This window comes from Pteronotus mesoamericanus, unplaced genomic scaffold (assembly GCF_021234165.1).
Source record: "Pteronotus mesoamericanus isolate MK-2021 breed Mesoamerican mustached bat unplaced genomic scaffold, CSHL_Meso_final contig_74, whole genome shotgun sequence".
NCBI classification, from domain to species: Eukaryota; Metazoa; Chordata; class Mammalia; order Chiroptera; family Mormoopidae; genus Pteronotus; species Pteronotus mesoamericanus.
In genome coordinates, this window is record NW_026555247.1 from 27,291,445 (window position 1) to 27,304,720 (window position 13,276).

Here is a 13,276-nt window from a genome sequence, read left to right on the forward strand (position 1 = left end):
ACGCCACGTGGCCAGTCGCCCCTCCAGAAGCATGTGCCAGCGAAGGCCTCTCCCACACTGCCTCCTTCACCTGGCAGAAGCTAGTCCAACAATTTAACATGTATATTCTTTTCCATAAAGCCACCTACTTACACACCTGTGTACGAAACTGGGACATGCCGATGGAGAGAGGGACAAACAGAGGGGACGGGGAGAAGGAAGGTCATTTGTATACAAGGCTACTCAGGGGCCCCACTGTCCCCCTTAGGATGAGTGAACTGACTGCTCACACGGGGCGACCTGGCTCTGAAGGGGCAGGCTCCTGGGGCCGCCGCCCTGCGGTGGGTGAGCCTGCACGGCGGGGGGCGGGGGGGGGGCGGGCAACCCCTGCGGCTCCCCGCAGGCCCGCTCAGCTGCAGGAGGCTGTTGCCCCCCTGTGCCCCCCGCCGCCGTGCCAGTGTCCCCGCGCCTCCCTCTCCTCCCTGCCTGTCGTCACGCCTCCTGCCTCAGCGCCACCCTCCTCTCTGCACCATTGTCTTCTGCAACACCTGTCAGTCCCATGTAGAATCCTGTTTTCAGAAACATGATCTCCTTTCTCTTCTTTTTTACATGTCATTTCCCTTCTTCACCTGTAAGCTAAGGACAGACTGCCTTCCCTTTCTCTGGAGACTGGGAGCAATGAGGGCCACCCACAGCCCCTCCCATGACCCCCAGCACACACTGTATCTGGCCTTGCTGAGCGGTCTGTTTCGGTCAGTAGAAAGAGGCAAAAGAGGCAGAAGCGACCCTGAGCCAGTTCCGGGGCTGGGCCTGCAAGGCCTCCCTGCCGCTGCTCTCACTGTCCTGGGAGCCAGCGGCCCTGCAGAGTGGCTCCAGGTAGAGCAGCGGGTGAGGAAGAGCACCTGGAGACAGGCAGGCAGACACCACGGCGAGCAGCAGCCAGCGCCGAGGCCCCAGACATGGGACTGCGGCTGCCTCGGAGCCCCCGCCCCAGCCCCCGCCAGCGAGTGCCACGGTGACCAGCCACCCGCCGCCCGGCCAGAATCCCCGACCGCACCGTGTCCTTGCTGTTTTAAGCCACCAAGTTTTGGGGAGGCTGGTGTGTGGTACCACAATAGATGGCTGAGATATCTCCGCCTGCCCTTGCTGGCTGGCTGGTGTCTAGATTCTCTGTCCCTGCTACTGGGCCAAGGACATGGACTTTGTCCACTTGGCTAAAGGCCATCCTGGAATGTGACTTCCCGGAGATGGGGTCCGCCGGGCAATGGCCACTCACCAGGTTCTCGTTGGTCAGCCGGGACATCTCCTGCTGGACGGCGAACTCCACCTGGGCCTCTGGGGAGAGCAGCAGCGTCTGGGAGAAGGTCTGCTGCTGCCTGTCCAGCTCCTCCTTCAAGGCCTCCACCTGGGCCCTGAGACCCTCCGCCTCCTCCTCGTGCGCACGGCTCTGCGCCTGCAGCTGGGCCTCCAGCAGCCTGTACCAGGGAGGGGGACAGGTGACCGTGGGGCTGGAGTCAGGGCCCCGGAATGAGGGGCCCCCCGACGGACATGCAGCAGGGGGTGGCCAGGCAGGTAGCAGCGGCAGCAGCAAGTGCACAAACCCAAAGGGACGGATGCTGAGGGGCACAGATCTGACAGATCTGTGTCCCGCGTCCCCCCATCCCCCAGCAAGCAGGCCAGCCTGTCCCCTCAGAGGATGGGACACGGGGGTCACACACACAGCCTTGGTCGTGGGCCTTTTTCTCGATCCCCCTCATTCCCTTGTTCTTCATTCTGGAGCACAGTCTATTTCATCAGCAGGAGTAAATTTCTTGAAGCATCTTCTAAATAAAAGCTTCCACCTTTGCCCCAAAGCTCGCAAGAGTCTCCTTAAGACAAGACTCTGGCAGACTGAAATAATTACTTGTGTATTCTCGCTAGAGCAGATTCTCTGCAGGTTTTAGAAAGGCAAATTAGTAGCCCCTTTTTATTTTCACCACCCTTACCCCTGCTTTATCTCTAGCTTTATATAAACAACCCCCTACCCCCCTTCACAAGCAGCAGAGAGACCTAGGGAAGACTGAGTCTAAAAGGCCCAAGATCAGGGGGCGCAGGCTACCTGGGCAAAGGCAAGAACTTAATGAAGGTTCCTAAGCAGCCTCCCCCCTACCCCCCGGAAGTTACATACTAATATGACGACGGTGCTACCTTCATGGACGCGATCACCTGAACGGAAATCCTGATCTAGTAAACTTCACGTGCAAGAAAGGCAGGAGGCTCTGGATGGAAGGCACCACCAAAGCTTCCTGACACAATGGTCCACCCGGGGAACCTTGGCCCGTCTCTCCCTGGGACACAGATGAAGACAGGGACCAGAGCTGGGCACAGGGTGGGGACCCCGGAAGTGCCTTGGAGACAGCTCTTGGCTGCTCTGCGGGCAGGGAGGCAAAGAGGCACCACATTTTTGCAGTTGTGCTATTGTCCTGGGACGTGATAACTGCCACTAGAGAGAATGGAGCAAGGGACGGGAAAGCCTCCACCTTCCACCCTGGGTGGAAGCAGCCACGTTTTCCATCACACAGTCGGCTCCAAAGCAGCACCAGGAGCCACACCGGACCCCCAAGGGGCTTCTCCACAGAGCAATGCGGGTGAACAAAGAAAAGGTGGGGGGATGACTGGATCCCCATGGCCCCCCCCCGCCCCCCGCCCCCGCAGGCAGCATTGCCACAGGACAGGGATAATGCGGGGATCGTGGGGCAAAACTGGGGAATTACACCAGCACTTTGGAGGACAAACGATATTCGTCTAACACCCAGCCTTGGCTACCATCCACTAAGGTGCCCACAGGTAGGTTCAGTTTAACCAGCTGGTAGGTCCCAGCTGGTTAAACTGGTAGGTCCCAGTTTAACCAGGATAGAAACAGCTGGGGTCTAGGGACTCTGTCCCAAGGGTCAGTTCCTGATTTGTGAGTTTACGCTCACGTTTTTCTTCCTCTCCGCGTAAACTGTAGTTGGGTGACTTAGCTTGGAGCTCTGTGCAAGGTCAGAGGATCCCTGCCCAAGTGTCAGGCTTGACACCTCACCCTGCAGGTGAGAGCGAGGGGGGCCACCGCCAGGGACAGCTGGCCCTGGGAGCCGGCTCTGCTGCCGCAGGGCCTGTGCTTGTTCTGCTTTATTAACGCCTTGTTACCTGGGCGTCCAGCCGCTGCTAACCTGCTGACAGAGCGCCATGAGGAGTCACCCAGCTCCACCTGTGGGTCCCACCTTTTGAAAAAGCAAACTTCTGGATGGGACGGGATTCCAATCTTATTGAATTACAGGCATTGTAATAGAAACAGAAGCTAATATTTATTCTGTGCTTGTGACATGCCAGCCACATCAAAGAGCTTTACCTGTGCTTACCCTACAACTTGGAGTGACCCAGTGAGGCGGGTTCTATTCTGATCCACATTCTCCCATCAAGGAAATGGGGACAGATGCCACCTTGCTCATAGGTGGCTCCATTTGAACCCAGAGCCAGAAGACACACTCTCTCATGAACCAGCTGACCTGGGCTTTCTTTTCCCAAGAAGAGATGCTCTTGTTGCTCTAAGGGGACCCTCACTATGTCACCAGCAGGTGGTACACTGAAGAAGGTGCACGAGGGCACCCGGCTCCAGCTGTGGCTCTTCCTCACCTCCTGGAGCCTCAGTTTCCTCTTCTGGGAGATGGGCCTGAAGACCACTGCCCCATCTATTGTTGGGAGTCTCAAATGCACAAAGCTATGCCATGGCCCCAAAAAGCCACACACTGGCAACAAATGTGTGACGTGACCATTGCGTTGTATTACGTCTGTGCATGTCTAACCTCCCTTACTAAACTGCTCACCCACGGCTGAAGGCCCAAGGGCTCTAGATTCAGACTCTGTTGTCAAATGGAACCAGGTTCAAATTCTGGCTCTTCTGCGTATGCAGCGAGGTCCCTAAACACTGCAAGCTCCAGCGCTCTCGCCCCGTGCATGTGCCGTGAGGGGCAGATTTGGTACACACAGCACACCGAACATGGGGTTTGTCAGCGGTTGTCAGCGCGAGGCGGTCACAGGCGCAGGGAGCAGCAGGCAGGCTGCGCGGAGGGCAGGCCCCTGGGAGCCCTTACGTGGAACACAACCAACAGCAAGATCCAGCCGATGCTTTCAGCTGCTCCTGCAGAGTTAGGAGGGTCAGCATGTAGCATAGAAGCTGCACAGACTCAGGAGGCCCCAGAGTTAAATTTCCTTCTCAGCTTGGTTCTAAAAATAGCTGTGTGCCTGCTGTCATGTGAAATCCCCATATCTGTTCCTTCAGACATGGAGCCAGTGAGTTGGAGTAGGTGGTTTCTAGGGCACGTTCCACCGAGCCACCGAGTGCTAGCACCTTGACCCACACAAGCAGCCTCCCCACCGCACCCACACGGGAGGGCCACCCTGCACACGCCCCGTGGATTGCGCCCCATGCCCTTGCAGCCTCTCCAGCTGAAAAACACAGACACAGGCAGGTGGAACAGACAAAGCGGACACAGAAGAAAAGGCATGTATTTGACCTGGCAACTTGCTTTAGGCCTTGGTAGGCCAAGCCGAGTTCTCCGTCTTCATTCAAATAGCCCCAGTCCTCAGTCTTGCTAGAAATAAAGGACACACACACACAAACACAGGGCGTCCAGTGTAGAGGAAAGAGACAGGCAGGCAGAGAGCCCAGGAAAGCGAGGCGATTCCAGCCAAGGTTCGGAAACCAGAGCAGGGGTCGGGGTGCAGGGGCTCAAGAAATCTGGGCTCCCTCCTTCCTCTCTTGTCTCGGCATGTGGGTGACTGCAAACAAAACCCCTACCCCGTCTGCCAGGTGCCAGCCACTGCCCTGAGCCCTCCTGCGGGACTCACTCACCCCCACAGGACAGGAAAGCATGGCCGCAGCCAAGGGTGGCATCAGTGGGGGGAGCCTGAGCAGCCAGGGCTTGGCTGTGTGGGCCTTCACAAGTCCTCACTCCGTGTCCTCTCCTCTTAGTGGAGCGACTCTTTGGAATTAGGAGGGGAGACCCAGCAGAAACACAAGCAGGGCAGGGAGGAGCCCCATGGACACTGAGCAGGGCAGCGGGCAGCGCCGTGGGACGCTGGCTCAGGGAGGGTAAGGAAGGAGACTACATGTTGTATTCTGTCTGCTTTGCAATGGGCATCTCTTTTTCTGTCACCACCTAAGGGCAAAAAAATGCTGTCTCAACTCCAGCGCCCGCTGCGGCCTTGCACAGAGAAACAGTTACTAGAGAGTCTGTGCCCAGCAGGATGAGAACGGAGCTTTCGACCTCGATCTCAGGATGGCGGTGTGTTAGTCCTGTTTATTCCACCTGCAAATTCTGTCACCCTCCCCAGTTGCCCAGTGTTGGCCTGTCGCCAGCAAGGCAGCTCAGGAGATCAGGTGCACGTCACACGTACCTCCACCTGCCACCAGAACAGCCCTGGGCTCATGAGACATTCAGAGTCCAGTGGGTCTGAGTGGTGAGTGGCAGGCAAACCCCGTCAGGATCCTGCCCCTCCGCCCTGGGGAAGCGCCTGCCCGTGGGATCCCAGCTCTCTGGGCAGGAGCTGAAGCCCACAGCCTGCTCTAAAGACCAGTAGCCCCTTCCTAACTCCGGGGAAGACAACCACCCCCAGGAGAGTTTTGGCCGTGGTCAGCCACTGTACTGCCTGCCAGCCTGTGTGGGAGATCCAGGGCATGTGGCTACCGTGACAGCTTCCCCAGCTCAGCCTCACTGAGCAGGGCCTCACCCCTGCGGGCCACACCTGGGCTGCTCACATCAACCCCAGGTCCTACTCCGTCTGCCAGAAAGAAAGGGCAGGAGAGGTGGCGGTGAGCGCACTTCCAGGCGTTCCTCCTTGGCTTCTGTTCCCCGGATCTGCTTTCTGTCACAGTTTGTTCTCTCTCCGGCTGGGTGGGAGCGCGGAGGGAGGAATTACTGCCAGCAGGTCTATGCTGGGCACCCCTGCTCTGCAGGCTCAGGCCCTGCAGATGTCCGAGCCCTCCCCTAACCCTTTGCTTGTAGACTCGAGGCTGCCCCGTGCAGAGCTCAGCTGCCCTGTGTGTTCCCTTTACCCCGCCCCGCCCCCCTGCCAATGGCTGTGTTAATTAAGAGGGGCTGAGAGCTTAGAACCTTCCCCCTCTCAGGCATCACCACTTACATTCAGCTAGGTAGGGCCCTCAAGAAGCTAGTGCTTTAACCAAAGGGGTGGCCCACTGGGAGGGATCCAGGCTCAGCTGCAGTCCTTCTTGGGTGGAGCCCAGAAGGTGACTGTGTGGTTGCTGAAGGGCTCACAGGCAGCCCTCTCTTTAACCCTCCTGTTTTCTACACTGGGGCAGGGAGGGGGCGCAGTGGTGGGGGGCCGGGGAGACAGCAAGATGGCAACTACTTGCCTGACACTGACACCCAGACACTAGGACCCAGGTGAAAGGTGTCCTGACCCTGGTCTAGAGCTCTTCCCCTGCCTCCCACTGGCCTCCAGTCTCCAGACCCTGGGGCTCCTGGCCTCTCTTCCAGAGGCACCGCAACCCTGCGGTTCCCATGACAGCAGATGCTCCAGTCCTAACCCTCTCCAGGGAGGTGCACACATGTTGCTGGGCTCTCCGGAGATGGGGCTGGCATTCATCCCACCCCGCCAGCCTCGGGAGGAGACACACAGTTTTTAATTCTGTGACATGCCAGGTGTCACGCACAAAGATTAAAGTAGGGAACCGTGCAGCCCAGTCACCCCACCATGCTCAAGAAGTCAGGCACGCGAGTAAATTAAAAACTAGTCAACCAACTTCAGGTCCACTCTTTGTTCCCAGATGAAAGAGAACCCGATCTCGCCAGAAGCTTCTCCCCCCAAGTCCTCAAGCACCACTAGGGGCAGAGGATGGGGAGGGCGCGCCACCTGGTGGTTGGAGAAGGAAAACCCCAAAGAACTCAGCTCACAGGAATTTGTTAAATGGGATGTCACTCAATCAACAAATACTCACGGAGAGCCTCCTGTGCTTAGCCCCATTCCCAAAGAGGCCACAGACACACATGAAGCAGTACCAGGCCCAGTCTCTAAGGGCAGGAGGCAGCGCAAAACTGGCCAGCAAGCCCACTGTCTGGAGGGCAGCTCCTGGCTCTGCTGCCAACAAGCTTGTGGGGAGGCTGGGGAGGCTGGGGAGGCTGGGGAGGCTGGGGAGGCTGGGGAGGCTGGGGAGGCTGGTGGGGAGGCCGGCGGGGAGGCCAGGGCTAATTGTTCTCTTCACATCTCAAGTGGAAGTGCTCCACTGAATTATCGGAGAGGTTTCTTCTAGATCTTTAATTATATGACCAATTATACAAGCTTGATAATTGTAAGGGTCACGCACCAGATAAGGCCTGGGACAGCACGTGATTCCCTCTGTCAAAACTGAAAATTAGGGCCCAGCCCCCAACCCCCTGACTGGTTTAAGGACGTGCCTCCCTGTGGACAGAAATGAGCAAGGTCCCCGTCAGCTGGGAGCTGGTCAGTTTTCCATTTCTAAAATGGCCACTTTGTGCTCCACGGATGCTCTTATTTAAGTCACACCAATACTTTCTACCCAGCTGCCAGGGAGATTTCTTGGGCTCTCTAGGAAATGGCAAGTGGCCACCCCCACACCATGAACAAGAGAGAAACACGGCAAACAACAGGCCTGGCCACACGAAGGTGAACTGTCATGGATGGTGATGATCAGCCACTGAAGCACAGCAGCCAGAACTGTGCTGACGGCTTGGGAACAGCAGAACTTGGGGAGACAGAAGGGGATGTCCTGCCATTCCCAGCAAGACACCCTGCAGCACCTGGGCGTCTGCCCATCAACTCGACCTCCTCTAAGGCCGCTGCACACACCCCTTCCTGGTTAAGCAAGGTCTCCCCCGTCCTGGGCAGGTCCGTTACGGGGTGAGAGGTCGCCAAGGGTTCTCCTGCCCAAGCCCAGGTGGCAACAGCAAAGCCACTCTTTGGGCCGAGGGCCTCCTATTGTTTCATGGGACCTGTGGGGTGAAGAGGGCCTGGAGGGAGGTTTCTGGGGACCCAAGAGATGCACCCTAAATTTCGTTTTGGAGCTCTACAGGTGTGGAGAGGCTTGGATGGAAATGGCCTGGGGCCAATGGGACGCACTCCGTTCCTGGAGCCAGACCTGTGCCCTGGCCACACATCTGCTCCTCCCCAGCTCTGACCCGGAGTGCAGGCCTAGAGGTGAGGCCAGCCCAGAGCAGCAGGGACCCCTGCTCTGCTCGCCCCTCCCCCCGTCCCTCTCCCAGGTGCGCCCTGACAGACGGGCTCAAACAGCAGTGGGAAGGTGCTCCCCAAACACCCACCTCTGCCTGCAGCCGTCAATCGAGGGGGCGAAGCCCAGCCCTTGCCTCAGGTCTGCCCCATGTAAAATGGTAGCAATGCGCCGGTTTCTTTTAGTTCCCAAGACGTGAAATGAGGGAGTTTTCGGAACCAGAAATGCTATACATATCCCTGTGGCTATTTCCAGAGCAGGCCCTCAAGACTGGCTTCTCTCCCCCAATTTGGAGACAATAGGAAAGACACACATGTAAAAATCAAAACAGCTCTGTAACTATGGAAGTTACCAAGTGAAAAAAGTTTTGAACTTGGGGACCACAGATTCTTTATAGAGAGGCTGTGATGGGGTATGGGGGCATCTCAGATCCTTCTAGAAATCTAGCAAAATTCAGTGTATGTAAGTTCTTGCCACCTCTGCCCCCCATCACCGATGCACAAGACAATTTCCATTTAAGCCAGGACACTCTCCATTACAGGAACACGGGAAAGGGGAAGTAATGGAGCGTGTTCAAAGCTCCCCTGTGGCCAGGGCAGCTCTTCCTGTAACAAGACATCCTCGCCAGGCAGGCTCTGGGAATCACAGTCCAGATGCTCCTGCCCTGCCAGCCCGCCTGGCTGTCCTCCCTCCCTGCTGGAACTCAGCACAGAGGAGGAGAGGCCAACCCACAGATGTCACCTCCAGTGGGCGGGTACTGGTTGGGGAACCAGTTCTTCCGGGGCAGTGGCTTCCTTCTGGGCTTAACTTGGTCCATAGGCTATTAGTTCCCTTTTGTACCCTGGGCTTGCTGGAAACAGAATCATTTTAAGGTATCAGAAAAGCTGTTTTTATTTTATCACGAGCATTATTGCTTACAAAGGAAGACAAATCCAGGGTATTAAGCGGCTCCTGGGAAACCTATACTTGAGACTGGATCCCTGACAGCTATTTGAATGAAGAGAAAGGGAGCTGATAACAGTGCTGGTTCAGAAGATCAGAGAGATACGCAGGCTGGCTGGCCAGGACCAGGTGTGCCTGCTTCTTTCTTTCCTTGGAGTTTTAAATATCACCTGGGCTCTTTTTTCTTACTCGTCTCATTTCTTATCTTCACTCAAGATAATTTAAAATGACTAATCCTTGAGTAGTTTTAGTGCTGTGAGTTTCACCTTCATTTTCTTCTCTCCCTTCTTATGGAAAAAGAATTATATACATCTCTGTCGAAATAAATTTAGCTTCCTCCTGGGGGCCTTCTGATTACCAACACAGAGGGCCGGAGGCAGCTCAGCCTGGAAGTCAGGCCTCCTGGATTCTACCTTAACTCAGTTACAGACCAGGTCAACCCTTCTGGGCCTCAGTTTCCCCATGTGCAGAAAGCGGCTAGATGAAAAGATCCGGAAATCTTTCACTGAGACCACTAAGGAGTGCATGACTCCAGGACATTCCCACACACTTCATGCTGCACCCCCAGAGCCACCTACTGACGGTTTCTGGAAGTGCGTGCTGTTTTCAGCAGTTGGAACAAATGCACCGTGATTGCTCCACATTCAGTAAGTTGAGGTTAAGGAAGAAAGGCAGGCAGGGAAAAGGCCGGCTCCTTTCTTACCAGCGCCCCAAGGGGCACAAAGGGGCACAAGAGAAGCGACAGTGGAGACCACAGCGCTAACGCTGTGCAAACTGAACACGCACAGCACTGTCCTAAGCGCTTCACGCAGACTAACTCACCCCATCTTCTCAATCGCCATGTGAAGTGTGCGGCTGCGAGTGGCCCCCATTTGCAGGTGAGGACACTGAGCGGTTCTGAGGTAATTACTAAACAGGAAGCAACTGGACTCTGGAGTGCACGTTCCCAAGCCCTCTGCCACAGGACCCTGGGGTCTCGGCTCTGTCCCGCATCCCGGGCCCTCCTGCCTCCCTTCGACAGCCACTCTTTGCCTTAACCCTGGGTAGCTCATTCCCGAGGAGGGACCAGAGCGGGTGGGTTAACTAAAATCCAGGGCAACCTCGTTGCAGCCAAGGCGGCAGTGGTCACCTCCTCCCACCCAGCCTTCGTTGGACCGAGCTTGGGTTGTCTCTCTTGAGTGACAGGCGACGGGGCCTCCACTGTGGAACGCCCCGCAGCGAGGCTGAGTGAAGATGCTACGGCAGCACACGGCTGGGGCAGGCCCTGCCTCCTGCTCTGGCGGCCACTGGTGCCAACTCCCCGCTCGATGGGAAGAGCCATATTTTCCCTTTCTCGGCCCCTGTCTGCCCTCCCAGGGAAGCTCCCCACCAAGCGCTTTCATAGGGCCCAGCTGTCCCTGGAGTTGGCAGAGCTGACACCCGGCCCCCTGAGGTCACGGGGCTCGCTGCATCTGCTTCCCCCACTCATCTCCTAGGACCGGTGCGGCCCTGATGCCTACGTGGTCGGTGTCCCCGAGCAGCCCTCACTGGTGAGGCTGGGCAGGACCCTCTGCTGGCGCCTCCTCCACGTACAGCGACCGCGAGGTGGGGCTTACCTGTTTGTCTGGCAGACCCCGTGATAGGCCTCGATGGCGTCTTCCTGATCCACGTGCTTTTCGCTGTTGGGCCAGCTTGTTCTGGCATCGATGTTCGGCTCCTAGGGCCCCCGGTTAAACAAAAGAAAAACCCTGGTTTTACAAACAATTGTCACAAACGGACTTTACATCTCTGAAGAAATTCAAAACGCCGATTCAAAAAGATATGTGCGCCCCTACGTTCACTGCAGCATTATTTACAGTTGTCAAGCTATGGAAACAACCCAAGTGCCCATCAGGAGACGACTGGCTAAAAACGCTGTGGAACGCGTACACACTGGACTGTTACTCGGCCATAAAAAGAATGAAATCTTACCATTTGCAACAACATGGACGAACCTAGAGGGTATTATGCTAAAGGAAATAAGTCAGTCAGAGAAACACAAACACCGTATGATTTCACTTACATGTGGACTCTAAAGAACAAGATGAACAAACAAAACAGAAACAGACCCATGATGAGAGGAGTGTTGGGGGCCTGGGTGAAAAAGGTGAAGAGATTAAGACGCACAGTTTGGTGGTTACAAAACAGTCATGGGGATGTGAAGTACCGCTTGGGGAATGTAGTCCATGATATTATAGTAACTATATACAATGCCAGGTGGGCACTGGCAATAGAAGGGCAGGGGGAACATTTTATAAATTACATCAATGTCTAACCACTATGCTATATACCTGAAACTAAAATAATATTGAGTGTCAACTAAAATTGAGAAAAATTTTAAAAATGACTATATATCCAGACAGAAGTATAAAAATGAACCTTTGGAAAAAGACAAAGGCCCGGTACCATTTCAGATAATAGCAGTTAAACCCAGGAAGGGATGTGACTTTAAGATTACATTGGGCCCTGGCTGGTGTGGCTCAGTTGGTTGGAGCATTGTCCCACGGGCCAAAAGGTCGCAGGTTCAATTCCTGGTCAGAGCACATACATAGGTTCTAAGTTTAGTCCCTGGTGAGGGTGCGTACAAGAGGCAACTGGTTGATGTCTCTCTCTCACATTAATGTTTATATTCCACCCCCCTGCCCTCAAATCAATAAGCACGCCTTTGGGTGAGGATTAAAACAACAGGTCATGATGGAAGCAGCACAGAGCGACCAGGCCTGGCTGTGAAAGGCACAGAGTGTGAATGGCGGGGGTAAGACGGCAAGGACGGTGTTCCAGGAGGAGAGCGCCCCACATCCAGCGGGCGTCACCCCGATCTCTCAGCTTTGAATCCTTTACATTCATTACTGTCTGCCTACCCACGCCCATGCCGCCCCAGGGTCGGTGCTCAGAAGTGACCCAGCCTCTTAGAGTCCAGAGTGACCCAGGCCACCTCAGTCCCCGCCCTCCCACTCCACAGCCTGTCCCAGCAGGTGAAGACATTAGGAACAAATACGAAGCTGGGCCTGCCACCCTGGGAGGACTGAGAGAGAGGAAAAACTTCCTTCACCTCAAATACAAAGTAAATAGCGAGGGACAAGGCATGAGGTGAAAAACCAGGCCAGGAGGACTACTCAGGCTGTGGCCCCTGTCTCTAATTCTGTGTCTTGTTCCTTTTGAATGTGTTCATGTTAATAAATTTTAGAAGATTTTAGAAACTTCCAGCCAAGTCTCTCAAAGGGTCTCGCTGGGAGGGCAGCAAGTACCTGGCTCTGCCTTTAGAGGAGCCCCTTGCGCAAAGACTCTGCTCTTGTAGGTTTTAACACCCTCAAGGGTCAAGATAATGAGAAACACACCAAAACTGTCACCTAGTGTCACCCCAACAAGCCCACCTGCGGCCGCCATCTTGTTACCGTGTTCTTGCCGGCAAGTCGGCGCTGGTCAGCGCTGACGATCTGGGTCCTCAGGATGAGCACCTCTTCCTTGCGGACCTCGAGCTCCTCGTGGGCCAGCTTGAGCTGGTTCAGCAGGAGGCTGTAGCCGTCTGGGGAGCTGTGTGGGGAGTGGTTTTGGGTGTCCTGGTCGGCCACGGCTTTCCTCAGCTCGTTCAGGTCGTTCTTCAGCTTCTTATTTTCTGACTCCAGCTCCTGCCTCTGGAAGACAGTCCGAGAGACACGCCATCACCCTGTGAATCCAGGGCTCCCTCCCCACGTGGGGCTCCTCCTCCACCTTCTTCAACCAACCTAGCCTGCCCGTCCTCCTGAGACCAGGAACGCTCCTTTGTTGTTTTGGTCACACAGGAAGCCACCACCTATCCACGCCGGGTTGTGGGGGGGTGGGAAACTACCTGTATTCAGAGCCAGAAGTACCACTGAAACTCAACTTTGGAACGTATTTACATCTTTCTGGATAAAAGACCTTTGTGTCTGAGATGAATTCAGATCACTTAAAGCCTGATGATCACACAAACATTGCTGGTAGGGCCCTGGGATAGATGAGATTCAAAATTTCCCAAAGAAAACAAAAAAAGTGAGGACAAGTGGGCTTTGCTCGCACGCTCATTACAGAGCTGCAGGGCCCAGGGCCAGGAGACCACGGGGCATGGCCTCCGTGTTTTCTGAAGGAGCG

At 55.6% G+C, this 13,276-nt stretch overlaps 1 protein-coding gene across 2 annotated transcripts in view; it reads right to left on the reverse strand.

Annotated features, from left to right (window-relative positions):
- The window catches only part of MYO5B (myosin VB), a 284,649-nt gene that overhangs the window by 14,872 nt on the left and 256,501 nt on the right, over positions 1 to 13,276 (reverse strand). Inside the window, exons 28-31 of one of the 2 annotated variants that reach the window (XM_054583630.1) lie at positions 12,562 to 12,801; positions 10,744 to 10,844; positions 4,515 to 4,592; positions 1,256 to 1,454 (exon numbers count right to left, since the gene is read on the reverse strand). In XM_054583630.1, the coding sequence (XP_054439605.1) occupies positions 1,256 to 1,454; positions 4,515 to 4,592; positions 10,744 to 10,844; positions 12,562 to 12,801 (618 nt within the window). The remainder of the gene's footprint in view (positions 1 to 1,255; positions 1,455 to 4,514; positions 4,593 to 10,743; positions 10,845 to 12,561; positions 12,802 to 13,276) is intronic. The other variant, XM_054583631.1, reaches the window with a different exon arrangement.